The 23,389-nt window shown below is 47.8% G+C and overlaps 1 protein-coding gene across 2 annotated transcripts; it reads left to right on the plus strand.

Moving 5' to 3' along the window:
• The first annotated feature begins 1,836 nt into the window (after window positions 1–1,836).
• On the plus strand, window positions 1,837–23,369 carry APCDD1L (APC down-regulated 1 like). 2 transcript variants are annotated; one of them, XM_039563503.1, is made up of 4 exons: window positions 1,837–2,220; window positions 13,638–13,749; window positions 14,336–14,894; window positions 17,275–23,369. In XM_039563503.1, exons 1-4 carry the CDS (start codon window positions 2,184–2,186, stop codon window positions 18,037–18,039), a joined length of 1,473 nt encoding a protein of 490 aa, XP_039419437.1. In that variant the 5' UTR covers window positions 1,837–2,183; the 3' UTR covers window positions 18,040–23,369. The 2 variants fall into 2 exon arrangements, with proteins under 2 accessions (XP_039419437.1, XP_010395370.4); XM_010397068.4 differs by lacking the exons at window positions 1,837–2,220; window positions 13,638–13,749 and having other exon boundaries at window positions 13,756–14,894.
• Window positions 23,370–23,389: the final 20 nt, after the last annotated feature.

The following is a 23,389-nucleotide window of genomic DNA, read 5'->3' on the forward strand; positions in this document are numbered from 1 at the left end:
CGCGCTCGGCCAGCTCTGCAGCACCAGGGTGGCGGGAGGAATTCTTCCTCCCCAAAAAATTGCTCATGGCTTGGTTACTTTGATAAGGTCCCTTGGGAGCTGCGGGGATGAAAGAGGCCATATGAATGAAATCTATCGTTATGCCCTGTGGGTCTGATATGTGATAAAACTCGCGATGGTTTACATATGATTATTAAAATTTTCAGACACCTGCGTGAAAACTACTCTGCTTCGGTTTTATTCTTTCCCTCAAACAAATGTTTTTCAAATACTCTGAAAAAAATGAAGGAGATTAGTGTTAGAGGCTGGGAGTGTCATATGAGAGGTGTGTAGCCAAAATAAAAGTTTGTTAGTGGTAGAAGATTACCTGTTCCATCATTTTTCTCATTTTAAGTTGGCTATGCCTGAAAAGAGTGAGAGCTGCTTTGTAAAGAAAACCTCTTGCAAAATTATTTCTTTCTCTCTATTATCATTATAAGGGACAGCTTTTTTGCCTATGCATTTGATAATTTATGTATTTGTAAATATAATGAAACCACAGTGGTTTGGACATTTACCGAGAATGACTGGTTTGGGGAATTTGAGAAACAAAAGGAGATAAAAACATCAGCTAGAAAAAGGAGTGCCTGCATTACAAATGGACTTTGTTATTTTTTATCTTGGCAAGTATCATTAAACTTTAATTCTTTATGCACCCATGACAGATAAGTTTGTCCCACTTCGCATTAAAGATGCTATGCATTATTTTTGACAAAGTCATTAAACCCACTGCAATGAGACCTCACCCCAGCATGCTGAAGGTCCTGCTTAGCAAATAGGGGACTGTGGAATCGGGCCTCAGCTTCTCCCCACTGCAATCAGCAGGAATACTGCTGTGAACTTGGAGACGAGCTTCCTTTTTTCCCCTAAAGTTCCTTTTTATTTGGTGAAACAGCCAGTTTCACCAGGAAAAGTGAGTGCGCAGGGTCCCGGGGTTCTGCCGGGGGCATACATGTGTTTTGATTTCTTTGCCTCATTTGCAAAAACTGAACCTAGTTTTTTAGTCTGGAAAAATGCATTAAACCTCAGCCTTTAGTGCCAGCACCGTAAGTGTTGGCCTGGCAGAGCCATGGCAGCTCAGCCTCTTCCCTCACTGCTTCCAAAGGCAGCCGAGCCCTCACACTACGGGACACGCGTTGTTTTATGTGCTCAAAGAGAGTGAACAAGCTGGTTCATTGATGCTCACCAATACAAAGAAAAGTGTTGCTCTGTCTCAGACACATCTAAGTTCAGATTTGTGCCCTTGCTTCGTGCCAAGAGCTGATTTGGAGTCCTTTATCAATTGTGGCTCTGTCCCACAGGCCTGGTTTGGGGAATGGAGAGGGAAGGGCTGGCATGGGCGAGCACCGCCTGAGGTGGGCATTCTGACTTGCCCCCAAACGGTCCCGTGTTTTTTATGTGTAGAGTGTTGATACGGTTTTTAAGGGATTTACCCCATTCTTTTGATGGCCGTGGCGGTAATGGAGGGTCTGAGGGTGCCAGGGACACAGTGGGCAGGAGGACCAGGCTGTGGGGACGTGGGGACAATCCCCTCATGGCCTGGGGATGGAGGGACGACCCCCTCATGGCGTCCCACAGCACAGACCTGGCCCGAGCCCCCCAACGGCCTCCAAGACCTCGGGGGCCAGGGCAGCCCCAGCGCCGCGGGTGCGGTGAGGTGGGGCCGGTCCCTAAGGAAAAAGGGCCGGTCCCGAGGCGGGTGCCGGCCTCGGTCTGCGGTGCCGAGCCGGGGCTGCCCTTCTCCTCCTCCTCCTCCTCCTCCTCCTTCTCCTCCTCCCCCGCGTGTGCGGTGGCGCGGCCGCATGTGGGGCGCAGGCGGCGGAGTCTCCACCTCTTCTGGCAGCGGGAACCTGTGGCTGCCAAGCTCCATTAAAGCCATAAGCAGCCGGGGGGACGCGCTCCGCGGCGAAAGCGGGGTGGACTGTGGTGTTTTATTTTAAAATATATACTTTTGTTCTTTTCGCCCCCCTTTTTCCCTTCGCAAGGCTCGGGCTGAGCAGGACGCCTGCGGGCTGAAGCCGAGGTGCCGCGGGCACCGGAGCGCCGGAGGCGGCCCATGGCTGCACCGCCGGGCGCCGCGCCCCGCTGAGCTCCGCGGGCACCGGCGGCGATCGCGCCTCTGGCCGGGACACACAGCGGGCACCATGGTCCGGTGCTGGTGGCTCGCAGGGCTGCTCGTAGGTAGGTGCCACCGGCGGCCGGTGCCGTGCCGCGGCGGGAGGGCGAGCGGGTGGCGGAGTCAGGGTCGTACCCTCATGGGGCTGCCCGTCACCTCCCTCACCCATCCGGGCACAGTGAAGGGGCAGGAGCGGGCAGGAGGGTGCGAGGAGCTAGAGGGCAATGGGACTGTCTGTAGGGAGAGTGCAAAGGGACAGAGAGGAGTGTGCGAGAAGTGTGCGAGGAGAGCGCAGCGGACTGGGAAGGAGGATGCAGGAAAATCTAAGGAGAGAGAGAAGAGGGTGCAAAGAAGCGGCGAGAAGGGGGCGAGAGGACCGGGAGGGCGCGAGGAAGTCGCACGGCGGGTCCCGGTGGGGCCGGCGCCGGGACGGGGATCCCGGGGTGCCCCCGCCCGGCAGGAGGCACCTGGCGCCCGGAGCTCCCCGCTCGCCGCTCCCTGCCCGGGTCATCCTCGGTGCCCGCCCGGCCCGGGCAGGGTTTCCCTCAGCCTCGGTGCCCGCCCGGCCCGGGCAGGGTTTCCCTCAGCCTCGGTGCCCGCCCGGCCCGGGCAGGGTTTCCCCGCTGTGCGCCCGCGGGGTGCCGGGAGCCCCGCAGCTCCAGCGCCGCTGGCCGGGACTGGGACGGGCGGGGAGCGCCCCGGAGGGACACCGGAGCCCCGGGATGCTGCCCCCGAGCTGTGGGGCCGGGAGCGGGGACAGAACCCCTGAAGCCTTTTCCGAATGAGCGCCGTGCGGGGATGCCAGGAAGGGCTGGCGATCCGGTGCTGAGCTGCCCAGGGAGCTGCTGAGCTGAAGCTCATCCCCTGCCTCCCACCCGAGGCTCCTGGAATGGTTGGGGTCGCTGCCTCCTCCCCAGAGGCAGGCGGGCATCCCCTTTGGCACCGCAACCCGTTCCTGTCCCGAGCGTGGTGCACGGAGAGCACTGAGCAGAGTTTAGCTGCAGGAAGGGCTTAGAGGTGATTCTCACCGGAGTCGGGAATTCTCCCTGGGAGGATCCAGCACCTGCCCTGGCAAGGGACAACGTCACAAGTAGCCTCCTGCTCCAGGGACGTGACACTGAGCCCCACTGTGCAGACAGACTCTCGGAGCAGTGCAAGCTGCATCTTTGCGGCTCCCTTTCAGAAAGGCATCTTTCAACCCCATAGCTCTTGGAGCAGTTTCAGAAGAAAAGGTTCTGGCTTAAGGGACCATATGGGAGAACAAAGGCAACTGTGCTGTGAAAAAACCACAAAATTATTTCTGTTTATGACAGGGAGCAGAGTCTGAGGGAGACTCCTCCACCCTCAGACAGTATTTTCCTAGGAAATGCAGAGGAGACCCTTGGTTGAGACTCGGCAGTCCTGAACAGAAGAGGCAGGTGAAAGGAAGGGTGGGAGGATGTCCCTGAGGGCCCGGTGCAGTCTGGAGACTGAAAATCCAGGCACCAGGTTCCTACTGCTCTTTCTACCACTTAGTTCACTCATTTGAGGTTTTGGGCACCAAAGCTCTGACACTGACTTGCCTCTCAGCTCAGGGCTTAGTGATCAAGGCAAAGGAACCGTGTAGTGACAGCTATTGGACATTACTTGCATTAAGTGTGAAGGACCAGACTACAGAAAGAAATCTCTGAGCAGGGCACTTCTGTAGAGTTACTTTCCTGTTCTCCTTTTGTGGGATGTTTGTCATGTGTTTGCAAAATAAAGCTGAGAAATATGAATTCTCTATGTATCTTATTAGCTCAAGTTGCTCTGCTCAGGGATCTGTTATACTGCATTATGCAAGTTTACTCACTGAAGTCTAATTAGAATAATTCTTTCTTAAATCCTCGTACAATTTCTCTTAGTCCAGTCTAACTTAAACTCTCTGCTTCTTGCATCTGATGTCAGTGAGAGAATTTTCATTGATTTCAGTAAGAATGGAAACTGAACCTCAAAATAACTGTTTAAATACCTAAGTCAGACCCAGAAATCATTAAAATCAGAGTAAGCTTTGCTCACTGTGAGCAAGACTGGCATTCTGCATTTTGTGTGAGGCTGAACATTAGCATGAGCATGACACCAGTGCATAATTAGTTGAAAAACCACTTTAGTTAGGTAACTGAATCTGACTTTGGAGTCTCCTCCAGAAAAGAATCACTCATTCCTGGAAATGTCCCCAGAGACTTGCTGAGTTTTACCTAAGCTTTCATTAAAGTCTTTACATTCCAATAACACCACGGTGATATTTTTCATGTATATCTTCTCCTACACGATTTTAACATAAAAGATCTATTCCTGCTTTCAATGTTTATTTTTAAGCTTGAAAATGACAGAGTTGAGGTAAGATAAGAACACCAGTTGCATTCAGTTATGAGATTAGCAAGAGAATCCCATAAGTGATAGAACAACATTCAGCATAGAGATGTGTGTCTATTTACACACATATATCTGTTTTTACTATTAAACCAACATCATTGTCTTTGGTTCAAATATTTATTTGGGTAATGTTTACTTAGCTAATTTTTTTTTTTTTTTTTTTACCAAGCTGATGGTTTCTATTCTTCATTTTTCAAGCTGGCCAAAAAAATCAACAACTAATGTGCTATGCTGGATCGTGTGATATGATTCTATTTGTTCTTTCAATAATTATAGGCTAGCCACGTTTCAAAGTATATGGATATAGATAAAAACAGGGCTGAGATGTAAAAAAAGCACAAGTGAAAAAAATATCGTGTGGTTTCTATATTTTCCCCCCAAGCACAAATTGTTGAGTAAGGAGATTTTCAAAAGCCAGAAATTGCTGTGAAGAAAACCAAAGCTGGAATCCAATGCTAGGGGAGGCTGCATCTGGCAGAACAAAGTTTGGAAAGAGGTTTTGCTTTCAGTGGGATCCTGTGTTTCCCCACAACAGGGCATATGTCATCTCTAAAGACAACATTTTCATGGGTGAGATAAAATCACTGCTGAAATCAACTTCAAAATTAGGAAGCACCTATACAATGCTCTTACACAAGTGCTTTGGTGTTCTTACTCATTTGCTGGTGGAGATAAAGGTATGAAAGAAGAGAAACTTCCTGATTTTAAGATGGTGTATCTCAGATATAATAATCCCAAGAAACTGACAGTGAGAACGTGAGAATTTCAATGTGTAACCCTTCTTCTGTAGGCTAAGAGTGCTGCCAGAAACTGAAAATATGATTCATAGAACATCTCCTTCTCTTCCCATTTTAAATTGTGTAAGATCTGAGGGGTTAGTAATCTGCAATCTGTGGGTTTTTTTCTTTAAGGACTTAAAAGGTCTCATGGTTTAAAATGCAAAATTAGAAAAGTTCTATTTCTGCGTCTTAGAGAAGAAGCTCTGATGTTTATTTGAAATGGCAGAGCTTCAGAGTGTTAAGTGATAAGAGAGTTGAAATCCATCATTATTTTTGAGTTTTAGCAGGGTGATGGTGTGATAATTGTGGCTTTCATAGTGGTGTTTTCTCATTTTCAGTGAATAGCTTATTAAATCATCACGGTTTGAATTCAGCTGAAACTGAATGCTGCAAAGAAACTCAGCTCCTGTGGCACTGTTAGATAGATATTTGGATTGGTGCAACAGCAGTTCTCTGCTTACAGCTGGGGTGAGGGCACATAAATCAACAGGAGAAGTCTCACCACAGAGTGCTTGAAGAGATTTGCTTGAGATTTAGATTTTAAAATAATGCTTTAAACTTGAGTGTATAGCAGGCACTGAAAAAGCCCCTCATGGTTTCCCCTGGGTTAATAAGAAACACTGACAAATGTGTGACATTTTGGCCTTGTCTAACTCCAAGACTGTGGTCTTTGGAAGCAGCTTTCTCCTGGCACTCTGGGATCAATGTATACACCAAGCTCCCCACTGAGACAATTGGATTCACCTTGTTCACACTCTCACTAAATCCACAAGTGCTGGACACAGCAGGTTATGGCTTGGCTCTCCCCTGTTGATACAAAAACACAATGACATGTTATTTTTAAAGATTTTCAGAGGAAAAAAAGATCATTTTTCCCAGTTAGGCTGCCTGGAAAAGACAGATGAAAATATAAATGACAGCAAAGTTTTGCTGCAGAAAAGCCCCCAGAGTTTGTTAGTTTTAAGTAGCACAAGTCCCGTTATTAGATTATGCAGCGCGTAGGTTGAATGTCAGCTTTGATTTTAGCATCTGTCGGCAGAGTTTAGGAGAACTGGAACACATCAAAACTTGGCTAATGTGGACAGGCAAAACTGTATACTGAAATTTCAGGCTATCTAGAAACCACACCCAGACCCCAAAACACATGTTAGAAGTAACTATAATTCTGTGCTCCAGCTGAACAAGTAACCTTTTTCTGTGGTCACTTGTGACTCTTAAGTTAAATGTGTGTGTATTGCTGGTGTGGGCTCTGGATCAGTTTCCCACCTTTCTGCAGAGCTTTTTCCTCAGGATACCTTCTGCTATGACTGCTTTTGAATGCCCTTCTCATCCTTGGCTTCACAGGAGCCAAGTAGCCTCAGAATATTAGATCCTATTAGATCCTATTTTTATTACTATAAACAGTATCCTTGCAGCAGTGCCAAGAGTCCTGTTGTGTTAGGTGCTAAATAAGGAGAGAACAAAAGGATTGTTCTTGCTTTAGTGGGTTTACAACCTAATTTCCTGGACTTAGATTTTCAACAGTGAGTACTTGACATGGCAGGGACCTGCTGGGATTCCCAGCTGTGTCCCGCAGTTTAGTAGCTATTGCAGTTGCTTAGGTCTCTACGTCCCTAAATGCCTTTGTGCATCCAGCCCTTATTTCTAGTCCCATGGAGGCCAGGCAGGGATTCTGAAGAGCAATGAACAATGTGCTTACACAGGAGAGCAGCTGTCCCCTGTGGGAGCGGGGAGCTGGGACAGCTCCATGGCAGTGGGAGACTGAAAGGCCACTCAGATCATCCCGCCAACTCCCTGCCAAGAGCGGGTTGTTCCCTGCTGAACTAAAGCTTTGCTCAATCCCTCAAAATCCTGCCAAACAAGTGGACTTACGTTGCCTACTACATTGTGCCTCGAGAAGTTCACCCTGCCATACAAGCCACATGTTTTTCCTCCCTTCATTCACTCCCAACAGAATCTCTTTATTCACTGCAAGGAATTCCTTCCCTTCCTTGGTGTTTGTGCTTTGTGAATATTTATAGGCTGTTATCATATCCATCTTGCTCACCCAGGCTATATGTACTCTGCTCTTTTAATCTTGCTTCGTAACTCAATCCCTCCCACCCCCTCATCATTTTTTGTTGTTCTACTCTCAACTCCCGCCAGTTCCAGTTGCTCATTTTGCTTTGGGTAAACGCGGTATTTATGTTAATATTATGTGGTGGGTGGTCCTCTCTGCACTCTTGGTCCATGTGAGTGATTTAGATGTTTGAAATGAGGTTGACATTTTATAGCCAAGCCATGGCTGATTACTGGTTCCGCTCTTCAAAGCACTCCAGGAAAATATATGCTTAGCCATCACTATTAAAAATGGCCATGATAGCGTCTAATAAAGTGTCTGTGCAGGGGTTCAGGGGCATTGCCAAAACCTGCATGGATGCTCTACACATTCAAAATGACAGTGTGGCATTAATTTCACATCCATGTGCTGTTTTTTCTGTTGGGTTTCCAACTCATCTGAATTCAGGAAGATAGATGTAATCTTTGCCATTTGGTAAGAACGTGAATTCCGGTTAGAATTTAACTGAGTCACGATAGTACTCCCGGGGTATTGTTCAGCCTTGGACTGAATTGTCTTGCTTTTGTTTTGGAAAACAAATGCTCCCCCCCATGTGTTCTCCCCACCCTCTCACTGTTCAGGCACCCCAGGAGTTAGAGATCACCTCACTACGGTCTCACCAATCTCACCAAACTGGAATTCAAACTTTCAGCAATTCTCAAGCAAAAAAAGCTCCAACATCACCTTTCTTTCCTTTGCTTTCTTTTGGGTTTTGGTTTTATATTTACCTGTGCCAAACTTACATGGCAATACTGATCAGAGTTTAACATAAGTCATGATATGTTAATGCTGTGAGCTCTCTGATTTTGGCTCACCGCAGGACCCTGTTTTCAGCCCTCTTGCCCATTCTCCTGTCCCTGACTGGGCTGCCCAGAGCAGGGCTGGCAGCAGGATGGGCTCTGAGCTAAGGGACAGTTACCCCTGAGCTGACCACAGTGGCTGGGCCAGCTGGGGCCATTGGGCTGTACGGAATTGCTGCTCTGTTCTCCAGTAAGTCTTTTCACACTGACCAGTTTAGCTGTGGAAAAGGCATAGACTGGTCTGAGTCTGTGCAGCATCTTCTGGGGGTAAGAGGGAGGAACATGAAGTGAAATGGCTCCTGTCTCTGTCAGGACAGCAAGGATGTTGTGAGTAGAGCTCTGCTGTGTAACCTAAGAGTGGTGCTTTGGTGAGCATGAACTGCGGGAGAGCTTTGGGAGGGTGGACTCACATCCACCTCTCGCACTTTCGTTTGTCATCACAAGTCCTCTGTGGCAGCTCTTACCTGTCCTGCTTAGTTCACCCCATTAGAGAATGTCATGAACTGTAAGGTCCCTTCCAAACCAAACCATTCTGTGATTCCCTCTATCCCATTTCTCCTTCTTTCCTCAAATGGAGTGTTTACTGTCAGTTTATGGGGATGGGCATCTTCTGAATAAGGCGCTGATGGGACCTTTCCTATTTACAGACTCCAAGTAAAACTGGGATCAAGCCCTTGAATCCTATTTACAGTGTTAGGCTTGGTTTTCTTTGGGGTAAACAGCCAGAGAGGCAGTTTTGAGAAGCCATTTTATTTAAATGTAGTTTATACTGAAGAAGATCTTTGAGGTACTTCTCCTTCCTCCCCTTCCCTACCACAAATCCCATCTGTCTTGTCATCTGTTGCTGGACATGACACTTAACAAGAAAAATACATGATTCCATGATTCCAAGAGCAAAATATTTACTTCTCTAGTGCCTTAAAAACCTCCAGGCAACTCACCACAAGCCCTTCACTATTTTAATTGTGGATATGAGACAGTCAGGCAGTGCTCACACAAAGCCAGGCTAAAACCATAGAATGTGATGTCTGAACTCATTTGCCATTGTGCTAAAAGTATGTGGTGAAAGTATGTTTTGAAAACTTCTCTAAAATCCTGAGCTACTTGGGAATTTTGAGTTGGCCGAGTTTCCTCTTAGGATCTGTAGGATTTCATGTATGATTATGCTCAGATGTGCACAGGAAACTCAAGGTGATGGTCTGCAATGATAGTTCGTGGGTAATACAGTTACTGTGCCAGCCCTGAAGGCATAACTGAGAAACATTTAGTGAATTCAAAGCATTTTATGAATATCATGAACTGAGCACCAGACTGGTGAAACAGCTAAATGTGAATATACCCGTTTTACAGACAACTAAGAGAAGGGATGAATAATAGAAATACTTTTCCAGAAGCCAAACAGTGCTCCAGTGAAAGCACTGGCATCCTCCCTCAACCACTTGACCACATTCTGGCTTCAGTTCAGGGAGGCATTACTAATCAGGAAAAATGCTCATGCACTGGCTTAATTTCAAGCACATGCTTAAGTTTCACTGAAACCAATTAGACTTAAGTATGTGCTTAAGTCCTGTCCTGAACTGTGTTCAGATTGCAGATAGGCAAAATGCAAGGTTCTGCTGTGATACAGCTTTCCATCCCCAGTGGGTTATATTTAAATTTTATAACTTTTTAACATTATAATATAAAATTTATCTCTTCCCACAGAGCTGTTCCCTCGGGAATGCCTTTTTCTGATGAATTAAAAGCACCACTAACTTAATCTCCACACAAATACAGGAAAAATTGATTTGCTAAATACAACCATTTTTTTTGCTTTTAAAAGAATGCTTACTCCGTTAGTGGCTAGCCCAAAATCCATTCTGTGTGCTCTCAGGAGAGAAAAATGCTAAAGAAACACTGTTTTACTCTGTTAATGAAGACTGTGTGGAAAAGTATAATCCTCTTATGCAAAATATATTGATACATTTCTTATCATCCATTTCTTTCCAGTCTGAACATTCCTCAGAAAATATCAAAGGTTTTATGCCATCTCTAAATGAAGAAATGTGTAATGCTCCATGACCTCAGGCCCTGATCTTATCCCTGTGAGTGGGTGACTAACTGAAACATTAGAATTATAAATGGGAATGATAAATTCTGGCCATAGGAGGCAATAACATGTAACAGATTAAACAATCTAGCTCTGGAGAAGAGCTGACCCACAGTAACTAATTTGGTGCAAACTGTAATATATGAATTTTCTCCTCCATTTATGAAGAAACAGATGTGTGACTCAACTTCTCTTTTTTCCAGAGTCAATATGCTTGGGGGAGCACAGACACGATTTGTTTCCAAGGAGGAATATGACAGCATTTCTCTCTTGGTTGATGGTTTATTCCTTTAGAAGTGAGAAATGGCTCTGCATCTGGAGCACACAGCACTTGTGTAGCACAAGGCTCTCATTTCCAGGCTTGGCCGTTGCCTTGGAATCTTTCACCTTAATTTTACCAACAATTTACTGTGCGGAGAATTTGAGAATTTCCAGTTCTGCCTTTCTTATCATTTGATGCTGTGGGCCTGATTTTCCTGAAAGTGGTTTATACAAATGAGGGATGAGTTGGTCAGCATTTGCTGCTGGTGCTGTTTGCTCAAGGCTTGATCCAGTTTGTGCTGATTGCAGTGATGAGCAGTTCCCAGCTCTGCCACTCCTGCCTGCCTGAGTGCGCATGCAACCCCTTTGCTCCGAGGCTTTGGGCCGGTCTTTGGGATGCTGCATGCACTGGAAAGCTGGAAAAAGCCCCTGTTTTGTCTAAGTGCTGTGCTGAGGAGCTCTCTGGAAAGGCTGGTGGTTAATCAATACAGACGGATGGCAGAGCGAGTGAGGGGAAGAGATCACAGTTAGGCATTTTTTAGATTTTCCTATGAATGAGGATTTTTGTCTTGAAGATGAATTGTGAATAATTCCTTCCTCCTGCCTAAGAACTCTACAGAGCAGTTAATTTGTGTCACTCTTAAGACAGAGGAGCTGCTCTGCTGTGCTTTATCAGGGGCTGAGTAACAGAGTGACATATGAGTGACAGCTGCTTTATGCTGCTCTTGGAATAGAGAAGTGCTCTAACTACAGATTTTAGGTCTGGGACTGAACTTTTCCAGCTTGAAAGGATGTTTGGATCTTGTGGGGTTGGAGTATTTGAGAGAGAAAAAAGCAGCCACAAAATCTGGACACAAGCCAATAGCTTTTGGTTTGAGGATGCATCCAGCTTGGAGACTTGTGTACAATTAAGTAAGACAAAATCCCTAGGAATTCCCATCATGTGAAATATTTACATTCTGGAGGCTTTTTTTTTCTGCATGGAGTTTGATCCCAATTATAAAAATTCCCTTTTCTATTGAATGTGTCAAAATGCAGTGATTGCATTGCCAAAGTGTCTTTGCTCCCAAACAATGTAGACTATTAGTGTTTCTGCCAAGAGTAGCACGAAGGGTTCAGTGAGATATTGAAGCTTCTGCTGCAATAAACACACACAGAGCTCAGTTTGTGAGTTGACTGGGTTATATTATGTATATTTTATAGCTATATTCTATATATCTATAGACTGCACCGACACCTCTGGAGTCTTTCTGTGGTTATGGGCAAGAGCAAATCTGACCCTTATGTCTGTTATTACCTCTAATACATATACAGTTATTTTTTAGTTTACTGTATTCTTTAGTATAATAACTTTGTGTTTGTTTGAAGTGTGGTTCAGTTTGGACTGCCCTTGTTCTGATGACTCTCCAGTATTTAGGCCTCTTAGGGCAGTCAAATGAATCTTGGCATATTCTGCACGTGAATTTAAAAGAAGCCCTGGGAGTAGGGAGCACACAGGACCACGGAGCAAAGTCATGGCAGAGCTGGGATGAGGATACAGATCCCCAGCTCCTAATTGCTCTACTAAACAGGCACCCAAGGGGCAGCCTTACACATGCTGCAGCTGCCAAATTAGAGGTTGAACTAATAGCAGTGGGTTTTGTCATCCCATATTTTCCCATTTTCATATGAAGAATCACAGGAACTGCATTTCAGGAAGCACGAGTGCAAGCAATTGTGAAGGAGTTGGCTGTGCCTGCTCACCCCATCTAGCCCACAAGGCTGGTAAGAGCAGCAGAGTTGTGAGTCTGCTCCCAGAAGAGCCCTGAATTCTAATAATGTGTCTTTCCAGCTGTTTCATGCACTCCAGTACCAGAAAAGGCTGGCTTCCCTGGTGTTTGGGTACTGCTCTCCTGCTTCCCTGGGGGCTTCCCTTTCCACTTGTTTATTCCCTTCATGGTAGTTCAGGCTCTGTGTGCTTAAGTCTACACAAACACATTTCAAGTGACCTGTAAAACCATCACAAATGGCAGTGCCATAGTTAAGTGACTGAATTTGTCCGTCAGATAAAAGTCTGAAGTTATTGAGTCGGGATCCCTCTCCTTTGTCACATGTTCAGGAGCCTCTGACTTGCACAGCAGACGTTTAATCACAAAGTTCCCACTTGACTTGGTCTAGGGTTTGTATGTTGTGACTGTGTCTTCATCTCCTTGACTGAGGTGCAGGGTGTGCCAATTTTCACATCCTCATCCTGTGGGAAGGTGACACATAGATGTTGGATCTTTTGTTCCAGCTAATAGGCAGGCTGGAAAGCAACCTGTGTCCTAACATTGGTATGGAGCGAGTAAAAGTTGGCTTCAAAATGTCCAGCACACTCCTGGGTAAAATGCAAAGTACAGCTGGAGCAAACAAACGCCATTTGGGCTCGTAAAGCCCTGGCAGGGCTGAGCTCCGCCGGGACCAGGGTCAGTTGTACCACAGAGAATCAGTGGGGTTTCAGGAGGAGCTTCACCCAGAGCTCATTCCATGGTGCTGTGAAGAGGGAAATCCCAAGTTTCTTAGAGCAGCAAGCCTGCAGTGAGTGCCACAGAGTGCTTAAGTAAAGAGTGAATAATGTATAGGAATATATGTACATATGTGTGTGTGCATGCAAAGGTCTTCAGGATTTAGCTGAGTGTTCACACATTCCCTAAGCCAATAACATCCGTTGTTATGGGAAATGAGGTAAGTGACAGAATTACTGTCCTTATGGCGGGCGACAGGCGAGGCCAGCGTTCCCATGCTGTAATTCCCCATTCCAGTCACTGCCTCAACAATAGCATGAGAGGGGGAGAACACGAACAAAGAGTACTCGGCTTTATTTGAAGATCTCATCCAAAAACCGGTTGGATTCGGATGAAACTCAAGTCGGAAAACTTGAGCGAAATAAAAACCCCTGTGTCCTTAGCTAAGAGTTTGCCGCTGAGCGAGCCCGCCTGGGGTCCGCTCATTGTGCGGGAGGCTCGGGAGGCTGCGCTGCCGGGGGCTGCCCTCCGCCGCTGCTGCCCCGCGCTGCTGACCCCGCTCCCCGCTCCCCCCGCAGCCTGCGCGGCCGCGGAGCCGCGGTGCCGCCAGCAGCTGCGCCACCTGCAGGACAGCGCCGGGATCGCCGCGCGGCTGCCGCCCCGCCTGGAGGGGCGCTGGGTCTCCACCGGGTAAGGCACCCCCAGATCCCGGGAATGCACATCCATCCCTGGAAAAGCGCCCCTAATATCCCGGGCAAGGAACCCCTTTCTCCTGGGAAGGGACCCCCCCACCCACAGGGAACTCGCCCCCAGACCCCTGGACACCTCCTGCCCCAGTCCCTCAGCGCGACTCCTGCCCACCCTCGGTGCTGTCAGGACACAGCAAACGGCAGAGTAACAAATGTGTTCCCTTCTCCCCCTCCGCAAGCCCCCATTCCCGGCTGGAGGAGGGCTGGGAGCCCCGGGTGTCCCTAGAGCCTCCTGCTTCTTTCCCATCGCGGTACAGCTCGAACGGGCAGAGCAGCCCTGATTCCCATTGCCCTCTGCACTCCTCCCTGTGGACGTGCATGAAGTTTAAGATCCTCTGTCCATCACTCTCACATTTTAGTAGCAGATGCCCAGACTATAAAATCACCCAAGGGTGGCCACCACGTGTGGAAGGCTCTTGCCCAGGAAGTTGCTCCCATCCCTGCTCGCCCCTCTCCTCCCGCACCCCGGCTGCCCTGGGAGGGATTTCTCCCCGTTCCGCGGCGGCTCAGCAGTGCCTTCCCCGCAGGTGTGAGGTGCGGCCGGGACCCGAGTTCCTGACCCGATCCTACCTCTTCTACGCCAACCGGCTCTTCAAGGCTCTCCAGTTCTACTACTGGGACCCCTCCTGCCGCGACCCCTCCTACTCGCTGGTCATCAAGGGCAAGCTCCGGCTGCGCCAGGCCTCCTGGATCACCCGCGGGGCCACCGAGGCCGACTACCACCTCCACAAAGTGGGCATCGTGTTCCACAGCCAGAAGGCCATGCGGGAGGTGGCGTCCTGGATCAACCAGACCTCTGGCGAGGGCTGCAGCGGGTTCCTGCCCCCGGGGCGCTCCTGGGCGCCCGGAGCCCTGTACGAGGTGCTGAGCGCCAAGACGGAGCGCGACTGCACCGCTGCCCTGGGCTTCGCCATGCACGAGCTGAGCCTGGTGCGCGTGGAGAGGCACTACCAGCCCCTGCTGCAGCCGCAGCAGAGCGGGAGCCAGCTGGTGGAGGAGCTGTACCTGGGCGACATCCACACGGACTGGGGGGAGAGGCTGCACTACCGCCCCACCGGCTACCAGCGCCCCATGCAGAGCGCCCTGGTAAGGATGAGGCCTTTGCACGGCCCCCTCACTGCATCAGGGCTTTGCCAGCACGTTCATTGCTGCTGAAGTGGCACCCGCAGCACTTGGCCCCCGCAGTCCTAAGGACACGCGGGTGAGGCCGTGCAGGGCTGCAGGGGTGGGACCCCAGGTGCTCCATGGCATGTGGGGTTCATCCTCTGCCCTCCTGAGAGAACAGGACCAAGGTGAAAGCTCAGCAAAACCAACATGGGAAACAAGCCTGCACTGACGGGCCCGGAGTTAACAGCTTTTGTTTGGCTGTGTTTTCCTGGGAGATGCAGTTTCCTTGTTTTGCACAACCAAAGTCAGTGAAGGCTTCAGGCTGCCCATTGTTAGAGCCTGTCTGCTCTGCCCTTCATCTGCTCTGTCCTTCATCTGCCTGCCCTCTCAATGCTCTTTGGGGTGTGCTCCAGGCTGAGGGGAACAAGGGATCTCTTCAGTCCTTGGTGTAATGCCAGTAGCACAGGAACTTGCCCCCAATACAATGATGTTATTACGCAGAAATCAAACTTCCATTCTGACATACATAAAACTGAGCAGCAGACTTGGTTGCCTTTTATTCTGTTTTATTTTATGTCATATAGCAGCTTAGTTTATTCCCAGGAAAGCACCTTTCCATCCAAACCAAAGCTGATCAAATCAGAAATGGTGGAGCAGTGAGATGGGGTGAAAAAACCTCTCTGAACTTCGCCAGATTGAAAGGAAATACATGAGAAAAAAATATTTTGGGGCAACATTTCCCCACACCTCGAACTACACCAACTGAACTCTGAAAAACACAGGGCAACACCCCTCTCCCTCTCGAAAGTAACATTCTCAAATTGGTTAAACTTGTGTTATCTTGGGCCAAAACCATATATATGAGCAAAACCAGATGGTAAACATAAACACTTTTAAAAGTTAATTTAAAACCAAACCTAAAGATACTGAAATCCACTCTCTGAATGCAGCCCTGTAATTAATCAGCCAACAGCTCTCCAATGGACCCACACATGATGTCACCACTTGGCGATAATTAGAAGCTGCCATACATTAGAAATAACTTCACACGACTGGTTTAAGCAAGTAAGAGTTTTGGCTCCATGTCCATAGTGATAATTTTATTGAGCACAGGATTTTTCGTTTTTTTTCTTCTTTTCTTTTTGGAAAAAAAAAAAAAAAAAAATCTGTGAACTGACATCCATTTGCCTGTGCTGGTGAGTTACACAGCTATGTCAGGAATTCTTTTTTAACTCTCTTTATGAAAATATCACTCTTTTCCCCTTAAATTTATATCTGTTTTAAAGAAACCCATTCTTCCCAAATTACCTTTCATTATCAAAGAATTTCCTGCCTAAGGAGAGCATATATATTTGCCAACTTCTGGGATTATTTAGCCATAATGTACTGTGTACTGTCAGCACTCATTACTGTGACAGTAGCAGTAAAGCAAGCTGAAAATGACTAAATTACAGTAGACTCCAATCAACTTGCATGTAAATTACCCACCCTACAGTTAACTACTGAGTTATTTAACCTTCTTGCCTATGACAGTTCAGTAAAGATTAGCTCGTGCTCTAGAAAATTATATAATGTTCCAACCCTGCTTATTTAAAAATAAATCAGTTGTGATATATGAAGTATAAGAAAAATTTCCAAGCTACACAAAACCCCTGCTGGCACCGGATCAGGGGCAGGACTGGTTTGACTCAGAGCTCTCCACCAGCAGGGAAGCCAAGGTCACGGCTTTCTTTGTGCAGAGGGTCCCTTTCTTCTCCCGTTCTGGCTGCTGGAAAAACCCCACGGCCCCCTCCCTCCCCTCCCGGCTCATCCCGGTGCTCCCCCGAATCCCTGGATGTGGGAACACGGGCGGGAACGGGGCGAGGGGGAGGCAGAGCACCTTGGGCTGTACTGGAGAGGCTGCAGCCCCAGGAGCTCCCCACGGCCAGGTGTCACAGCCTCCTTCCTTCCCAAAAACTGCGGCGTTGCTCTGTTCTGACACCGCCCAGCACCCGCATCCTCACCCAGCTCGCCATGGAAAACTGATGGGGGAACAACCTGGATGTGCCGAGGGAGCGTTCCCTGCCCTGGCAGCGGCTCTGCCCTTGCCCCGGCCTCCTCCCTCGGCCTGTCCTCAGCAGCCCCAGCACGGGGCGGCCGCAGGGCACAGCCCAGTGTCCTTCAGCTACCAGAATAGCAAAGAGCAGGGCAGCGCTTTATCTCCCTTAATCTGCTCGGCTGCCTCTGCAAGCTCCCCGCAGTTCCGCACCCTGCTGTGGACGAGGGGAGTCAAAGCTTTTGAAATATTCTGGAAGGGTTTGTTTTTTTGGTTTTTTTTTGCTTCCCAGTTCGCAGAACTGTTATTTTCTGTCTCCTGCAGCACCACGTGCACCCTTGCCCGGCGTGCGGGATTATTTCCAGGGCTGATGAGCACCACCCCCCGATCCTGCCCGCCAGAGCCGCGCTGCCCATGCAGCTCAGCGGCAGCTGGGTCAGCACCCACTGCGAGGTCCGGCCGGCCGTGCTCTTCCTCACCAGGTACTTCACATTCCACGGCAACAACCACACCTGGGAAGGGCATTACTATCACTACTCCGACCCGCTCTGCAGGCAGCCCACGTTCACCATCTACGCCTCCGGGCACTACACGCAGGGCATCCCCTCCTCCAAGGTGCGGGGTGGCACCGAGCTGGCTTTTAAAGTCACCCAGGCTCGGGTGACGCCGATGGACCAGGTGACGGTGGTGATGCTCAACTCCTCGGAACCGGGAAGCTGTGGGCTGGCAGGCTCCTGGAGCGCCGGGGTGGAGCAGGATATAACACCCACGAATGGATGTTTGGCTCTGGGCATCAAGCTGCCCCACACCGAGTACGAACTGTTCAAAACGGAGCAGGACACGCAGGAGCGCAGCCTCCTCTACATCGGGGAGAGGCCCACGGACGGCTCCAGCCCCGACAGCCCCGACAAGCGACCCACGTCCTACCAGGCCCCTCTGATCCAGTGTGCTGCAGCCTCACGGGAATTCTCCAACTATATTAGTCTAAAATACGTGGGAAGAAAGGATGCTAACGGGAACGAAGCACTAAAACCTTTGCCTGTGGCCTTTTTATTGTTTATAGCACTTCTGTTTTTAAGATGGGACTAGTTATCTCTTCAGGTACAGTGCAGAATTCAGACAAATCTTGGTGCTAGCGTGATTTTTATACCCTTCAAATGAGCACATCTGGAATCAGTTTTACTCAGATTTGGAAACACTTTTTAAAAACACCCAATAGTGAACGAAGCCAAGGAGATATGCCTGACTCCACACTGTTTGTCCTGTGGCTTTATTGCCTAATCTCCGCTCTTTGCGTGCAAATTTAATGTAGTGACACGGATGTGCTGCACATTGCAACAGATAATTTAGCAACATGAGGGGGGAAAAAAGTGACATCAATTAAAATTGCTGCTTTGAGCTTTTGACATTGCTAAGATTTAATCAAGAGCTTGATTCAGATGTAATTCAAACATCCGAAGTGTTGGCTGCTGAGTTTCTTTGAGGTTAAGTTCCCTCCCATCACACTCCTTTTTGCTGTTCATGCAAATTTAATCTGCAGAATCAGTTGGCAATAAACAGTCAGCAAGCGGTCTTGAGAAGGGCACAGTTCACATGCCTCTTGCAGTTTACAGATATTTTCTGCACTTTGCCTGTGTATGTCACACACAGGGACCCACAAACAGTCTTGCACTTGGAGATGCCCGGAACAGCCCTCACAGAGGGCTCGATTGTTCCACCTGACCCTGGGCATAGATTACAGTAGATGGAAAACACTTCTGTGCACAACAGCTCCAAGCCGCAGCATTCCCTGGCTGCAGCATTGCATCCCTGCTGTGTTATCCCAGCTCTCCAGTGCAGTGCTGGCATGGCTGTGGGACATCAGCAGTGTCCCTGTGTCACTGCTGCCGTGCCCGGCACAGGCACCGTCACCGCGCACCGTGTGAAGGGAAAGATCCCTCACCAGCCTTCTTAGGCCATGTATTTTCACTGCTTCCTTTTCAGTTACTGGCACAGCAGTTGTTAGTCCAGCTCTCCTCTCAAAGTGTCACTTCCAGGCTCATTCCTGTACAGATGTTTTATAAATCTGCCTCTGGTGAACAATGAGCTGAAGAGATGCTCAGATCAGACAGCACAGTCAGGTCAAACTGATTCCTACTGACAAGAAGGACAAACTAAGAAATTATATTCCCTGTCTGCTGCAGCTAAGCATCATCTAACTTCCTTGAGAAGCCCTTCTCCAGCAGCTAAATCCTCTCCAAATAAGCCTATATATCTTACCCACAAAGGATATTTTGTTAAAGCAGCTATGCAATAGCCACCTTCTTAATGCTGTATTTACGAACTTCCAGCTTGTACTTAGATAAATTATGGGGGTTATAACATAAAAATACTTGGGGGGGATCTGTACATTAATAATTCAAATGAGATGCTTATTAAATGCATTACAGTTGCGACATAAATGTTGTCAGCATGTTCCCATGTTCCAGGCATGACCCAATATTAGTCACGCACATGAACAGTTCTACTCCAAAGGTGATACACAAAGGGGCCAGGCTTGGCTGCCTTGCCTTGGTTCCCTTCCCAATCCATGGAGGAGACTTCAGCAGGCAAATCTGATTTCCAGTCGTGTTGGTTGTGCTTTGCTCCCTGCTGCTGCACAGAGATCCATGGGCAACTGGAAGTGATCTTGGAGAAGATGGTGTCTCCTTGGGGTGTTCCCATTAGGACGCAAGTCCTGGGCAGCACAGCTGCACCTGCTGTCAGCCACACACTGGCAGAACTTTTCCTTTCCCATCACTGTGCTCGAGTGGCCCTGACTCCCCTCAGCACAGGTACCTGTTCTGCTGGACACACATGCCCGTGGCAGGAATAGGCAACAGCCTTGTGCTGCCTTTGGAGAGTGGGTGGAGGAGGAGGAAGGCAATTCCTGCCCTACATTTACCCCCATGAATCAGATTTGTGTGCAGATACTTTTTTTTCATTTACATGGCAAGGAAACAGATTAAACTTAACAAGTGTTCAGGTCCTGCACAGTGTAAAAGCTCTTACAAGGCCACAGATCCTTTCCAGGTGGGGATGGGATTAACATGATGTGAGACACCATCACACACTTATGCAACGTTAGCAACAAGGCCTTGGGAAAGCTCTGCCCTGCAGCAGCTCAGGCACCACTGGCTCCAGCAGCACCAGAGCCCCACTGCTCTGCTGGCTGAACTTGCCTGTGAAACCTCATCAGGAGCCTCCTTGTCCTCTTCCTCCTCTAAGGATACCTCTGAGAGGAAAAAAAGCCATGAAAGAGCTATTTGCATAAATATCATAACTTTTATTGTTCTGTTCACAGTTTTTGAAGACACATTCCTAAATTACACAGTTATTCTCTCTTAAGAATTTGTGCCTTTTTCCAATTTGAATTTGCCTGGCTTTGACTGCCAGTCGGTGATTCTTGTGTTGCTTTTTAAGATCAGAGAGCTGCAGTGTGCAGTATTTTCTGCCTGTGAAGGTACTTGTGCACTGTAATCAAGACAGTCTCAATTTTGGTAGAAATCTCAGCCAACTGAGTTTTCTCTCACCCTCTCTAAGGCGTTTTCACACTCCACGAGTATTTTCTGAATCTTTTTTTTTTGCATCCATTCCAATTACTCAGCTTCTCTTGTAGAATGTAAATATCCAAACTGCATCCAAAATTCCCAACTCTCCCAGCTGAGACATACAGGAGGATCATCACTTACAGCTAACAGTAATTAAAAACAAGAACACATTTGTATCCATTAGGCTTTTACCCTGGGACTGCACTGGGAATGTACATGGAGCTGTTACTCATTCTGGTCCTGGCTATGGATATTTTTGTTATGTTTTGTCAGTAGTGATTTTGTATCTGTTTTCCTCAGTGATCTGGAACCACTGAATCTGTCAGGTCCCTGCTGAACCCTTCTCTGGGCATCCCCATTTCATTGTGGTTCTCTTTGAACTTCAGCAGTGTGTGATTGCCAGGAAGATGGAGCTTTGCAGGGCCCTGACAGACCCAGCTCACTCTCAAAAGACAGAATGAAAGGACTTACACCAAGCTCCATCAGGAACATCCATCTCCTTTTCCATCCCCTTCTGGGGTGCCCCATTGTCCTGACCCACTGACCACCCCCAGCAGCAGCTCAGACACAGCCCCAGGCTCCTTCATTGCAAACACTGATCAAGGTTTCTGGGCCTACTGAATTAAAAACTGTTAATTTTAAATCCTGAGCATTGCTAAGGAATGACACACCTTTCCAGTTCTCTTACATCATCACTAGGTTTTACCTCCTGCATATATTTATTAACAGTTCTTACCCTCTGCAGATTTCCTCTGAACTTCGGCTCCTCACCACCCTCTCTGAGCACTCCAACCTGTTTTTCTTTGGCTTGTGCTTTCCTTATTTTCTAAACTTCCTAACTCCCATTTTGAATGGATTGCTGTCTGCTTCCCTTTTTCTTATTTGTTTTATATTACTTTCCATCTAATTTTCCCCTTCATTTCATCACAGAAGCAGGATGGGCAGTTAGCCAAAGTTGTCCCCCTTCTCAATTGCAAAATTATTAGTTTTTTGGCCCTTTAACACCTTTCACTTAGAAAACTGTCAGTTCTACTTCAGTTTTTCATCTAATTTCCTCTCCACTCCCAGATCTGATATGAAATTTGCTCAGCTGTGCCCTTTTGAAGCACCAATTACGTTTATTAGCAGCTCACATGGCTGTATGCTGAGCTCCACTGCAATCAGGATCCCAACCTCAGTTCTGCCATTCATTTATCTTTATCTGACCTAAACAAGACAGACCCAATAACTTCACCTTTCATGTCTAACACTGCATCTGAAAAACAGGTCTAGAACACAGACCAGGAGCTTTAATCCTGACTACTGGGTTGCTTTCTACTACAAAACAAATAAATGCCTTTTTACTGTCCCTGTGAAGAAAATCCAAGTCAACGTGTGCTGGAAGTTGATGGTAACAGGCACACATGTCTTAGTAAACTCTGCCACATTCACTTCTCTTAGAATACTTTTTTAAAAGATTAATCATTTTTTAACAACTCCAAAAAGCAAAAATAAAATAATTTCTTAAGTCTCAAATAATTTTCTGGCTTTCTGCACTGAGTCTGATCCTTCAGTACCTTCTTTAATATCAGAAGCTCCTCAGACAAGCTGCCTTTCCAATTTTCTGCTTCTTTAGCAGGTGCAGAAGTTTAAAGCGTGAGCCAAGTATGCCAGACAAACACATTCCTGGGTCTGACACAGGGCTCATATAACAGTAACTTATTTTTCCAATTAACCACCTTCATGCCTCCCTTTTAAAAATACCTTAGAATGCATTTATGCATTCTAGATTTCCCAAATAAAATGAAACAAAAAAAATCTGAAGCACTTTTGGATACATTAACAGCATCGTGCTACTGCTTTGTTTAAGAAACAATCCCCCTGGAATATAAAAGCCTGTCCCACACTATAAATAAATCCACTGCACTGGAACAGCAGGAGGAAGCTGGAGACAGAAAGGAGATGGGTGACAAGACTTGTTGCTCCAAACTCTACAGAGTGAAGAGGAAGAAAAAACAATGAGGAAGCAGGTGAGTGGCTGTGTGGGATGGGAAAAGGCATCCAGCAGCAGTCAGATGTCCATGCCAAGGGAGAGCCCTGCCAGGCAGCCCGCAGCAGCCAGGACTCCCTGGGCCAAAGGCTGGGACAGGCAAGCAGGGAAGAGCAAGCCTGGAAGGGTGATGGGAAGAAAGAGACCCAGATGGAAAACAGGCAGCAGGGAAGAAAAGCCATTCAAAGCCGCTCGGCTGAACATGGGTTTGTTTGCCAAGGAGCAGCGAAGGAACAAGGATGACTTGGCCTGGACCAAAGCGCCGAGGGAGGGAACGGAGTGAGATTCGACAGCTCAGGCAGAACAGAGCAGGAGGGAGGTTGGGCAGCAGAGTCTGCAGCCCCCACAGGAACACTCCTTTGGGCTCAGCACTGAGGCAGAGATTCCTGGCTCCAGTCACACTTGTGTGTGGCCTCCCAGTGAAACGTGGAAACAGAAATTGCTGCTTCAGCTCCGAGTTCCTCCCCACCACGTCGGGAGCTCGGGTCAAGAACAGGGATCCATACATGGAACACAAAGAATTCCCCCCTGACACACACACACATGGGTTACACCCAACACCACGCTGCTGCATTTAAGTCCAACTTTTAAAAACCTATTTATACGTAACTTAAGAGAACTCAGGATTCTCCAAGTCCAGGCATACAAAGCCGGGCAGTTTTGGACAATCTCTGAGCAGCTTCAGCTCACTTTTTGATCACTGAAATGATCAGACACTGCAATGTACTCCCCAAACTCACAGTGCACAAACCTGGTTCTGCCATTTCCTAACTCCTGAGTGCTTGACTCTGTACAGCCTTAATAAAGGTCTTTTAAAAGTAGCTCTCTGTGGGTAATTGTG

Source organism: Corvus cornix, chromosome 20, assembly GCF_000738735.6.
Source record: "Corvus cornix cornix isolate S_Up_H32 chromosome 20, ASM73873v5, whole genome shotgun sequence".
NCBI classification, from domain to species: domain Eukaryota; kingdom Metazoa; phylum Chordata; class Aves; order Passeriformes; family Corvidae; genus Corvus; species Corvus cornix.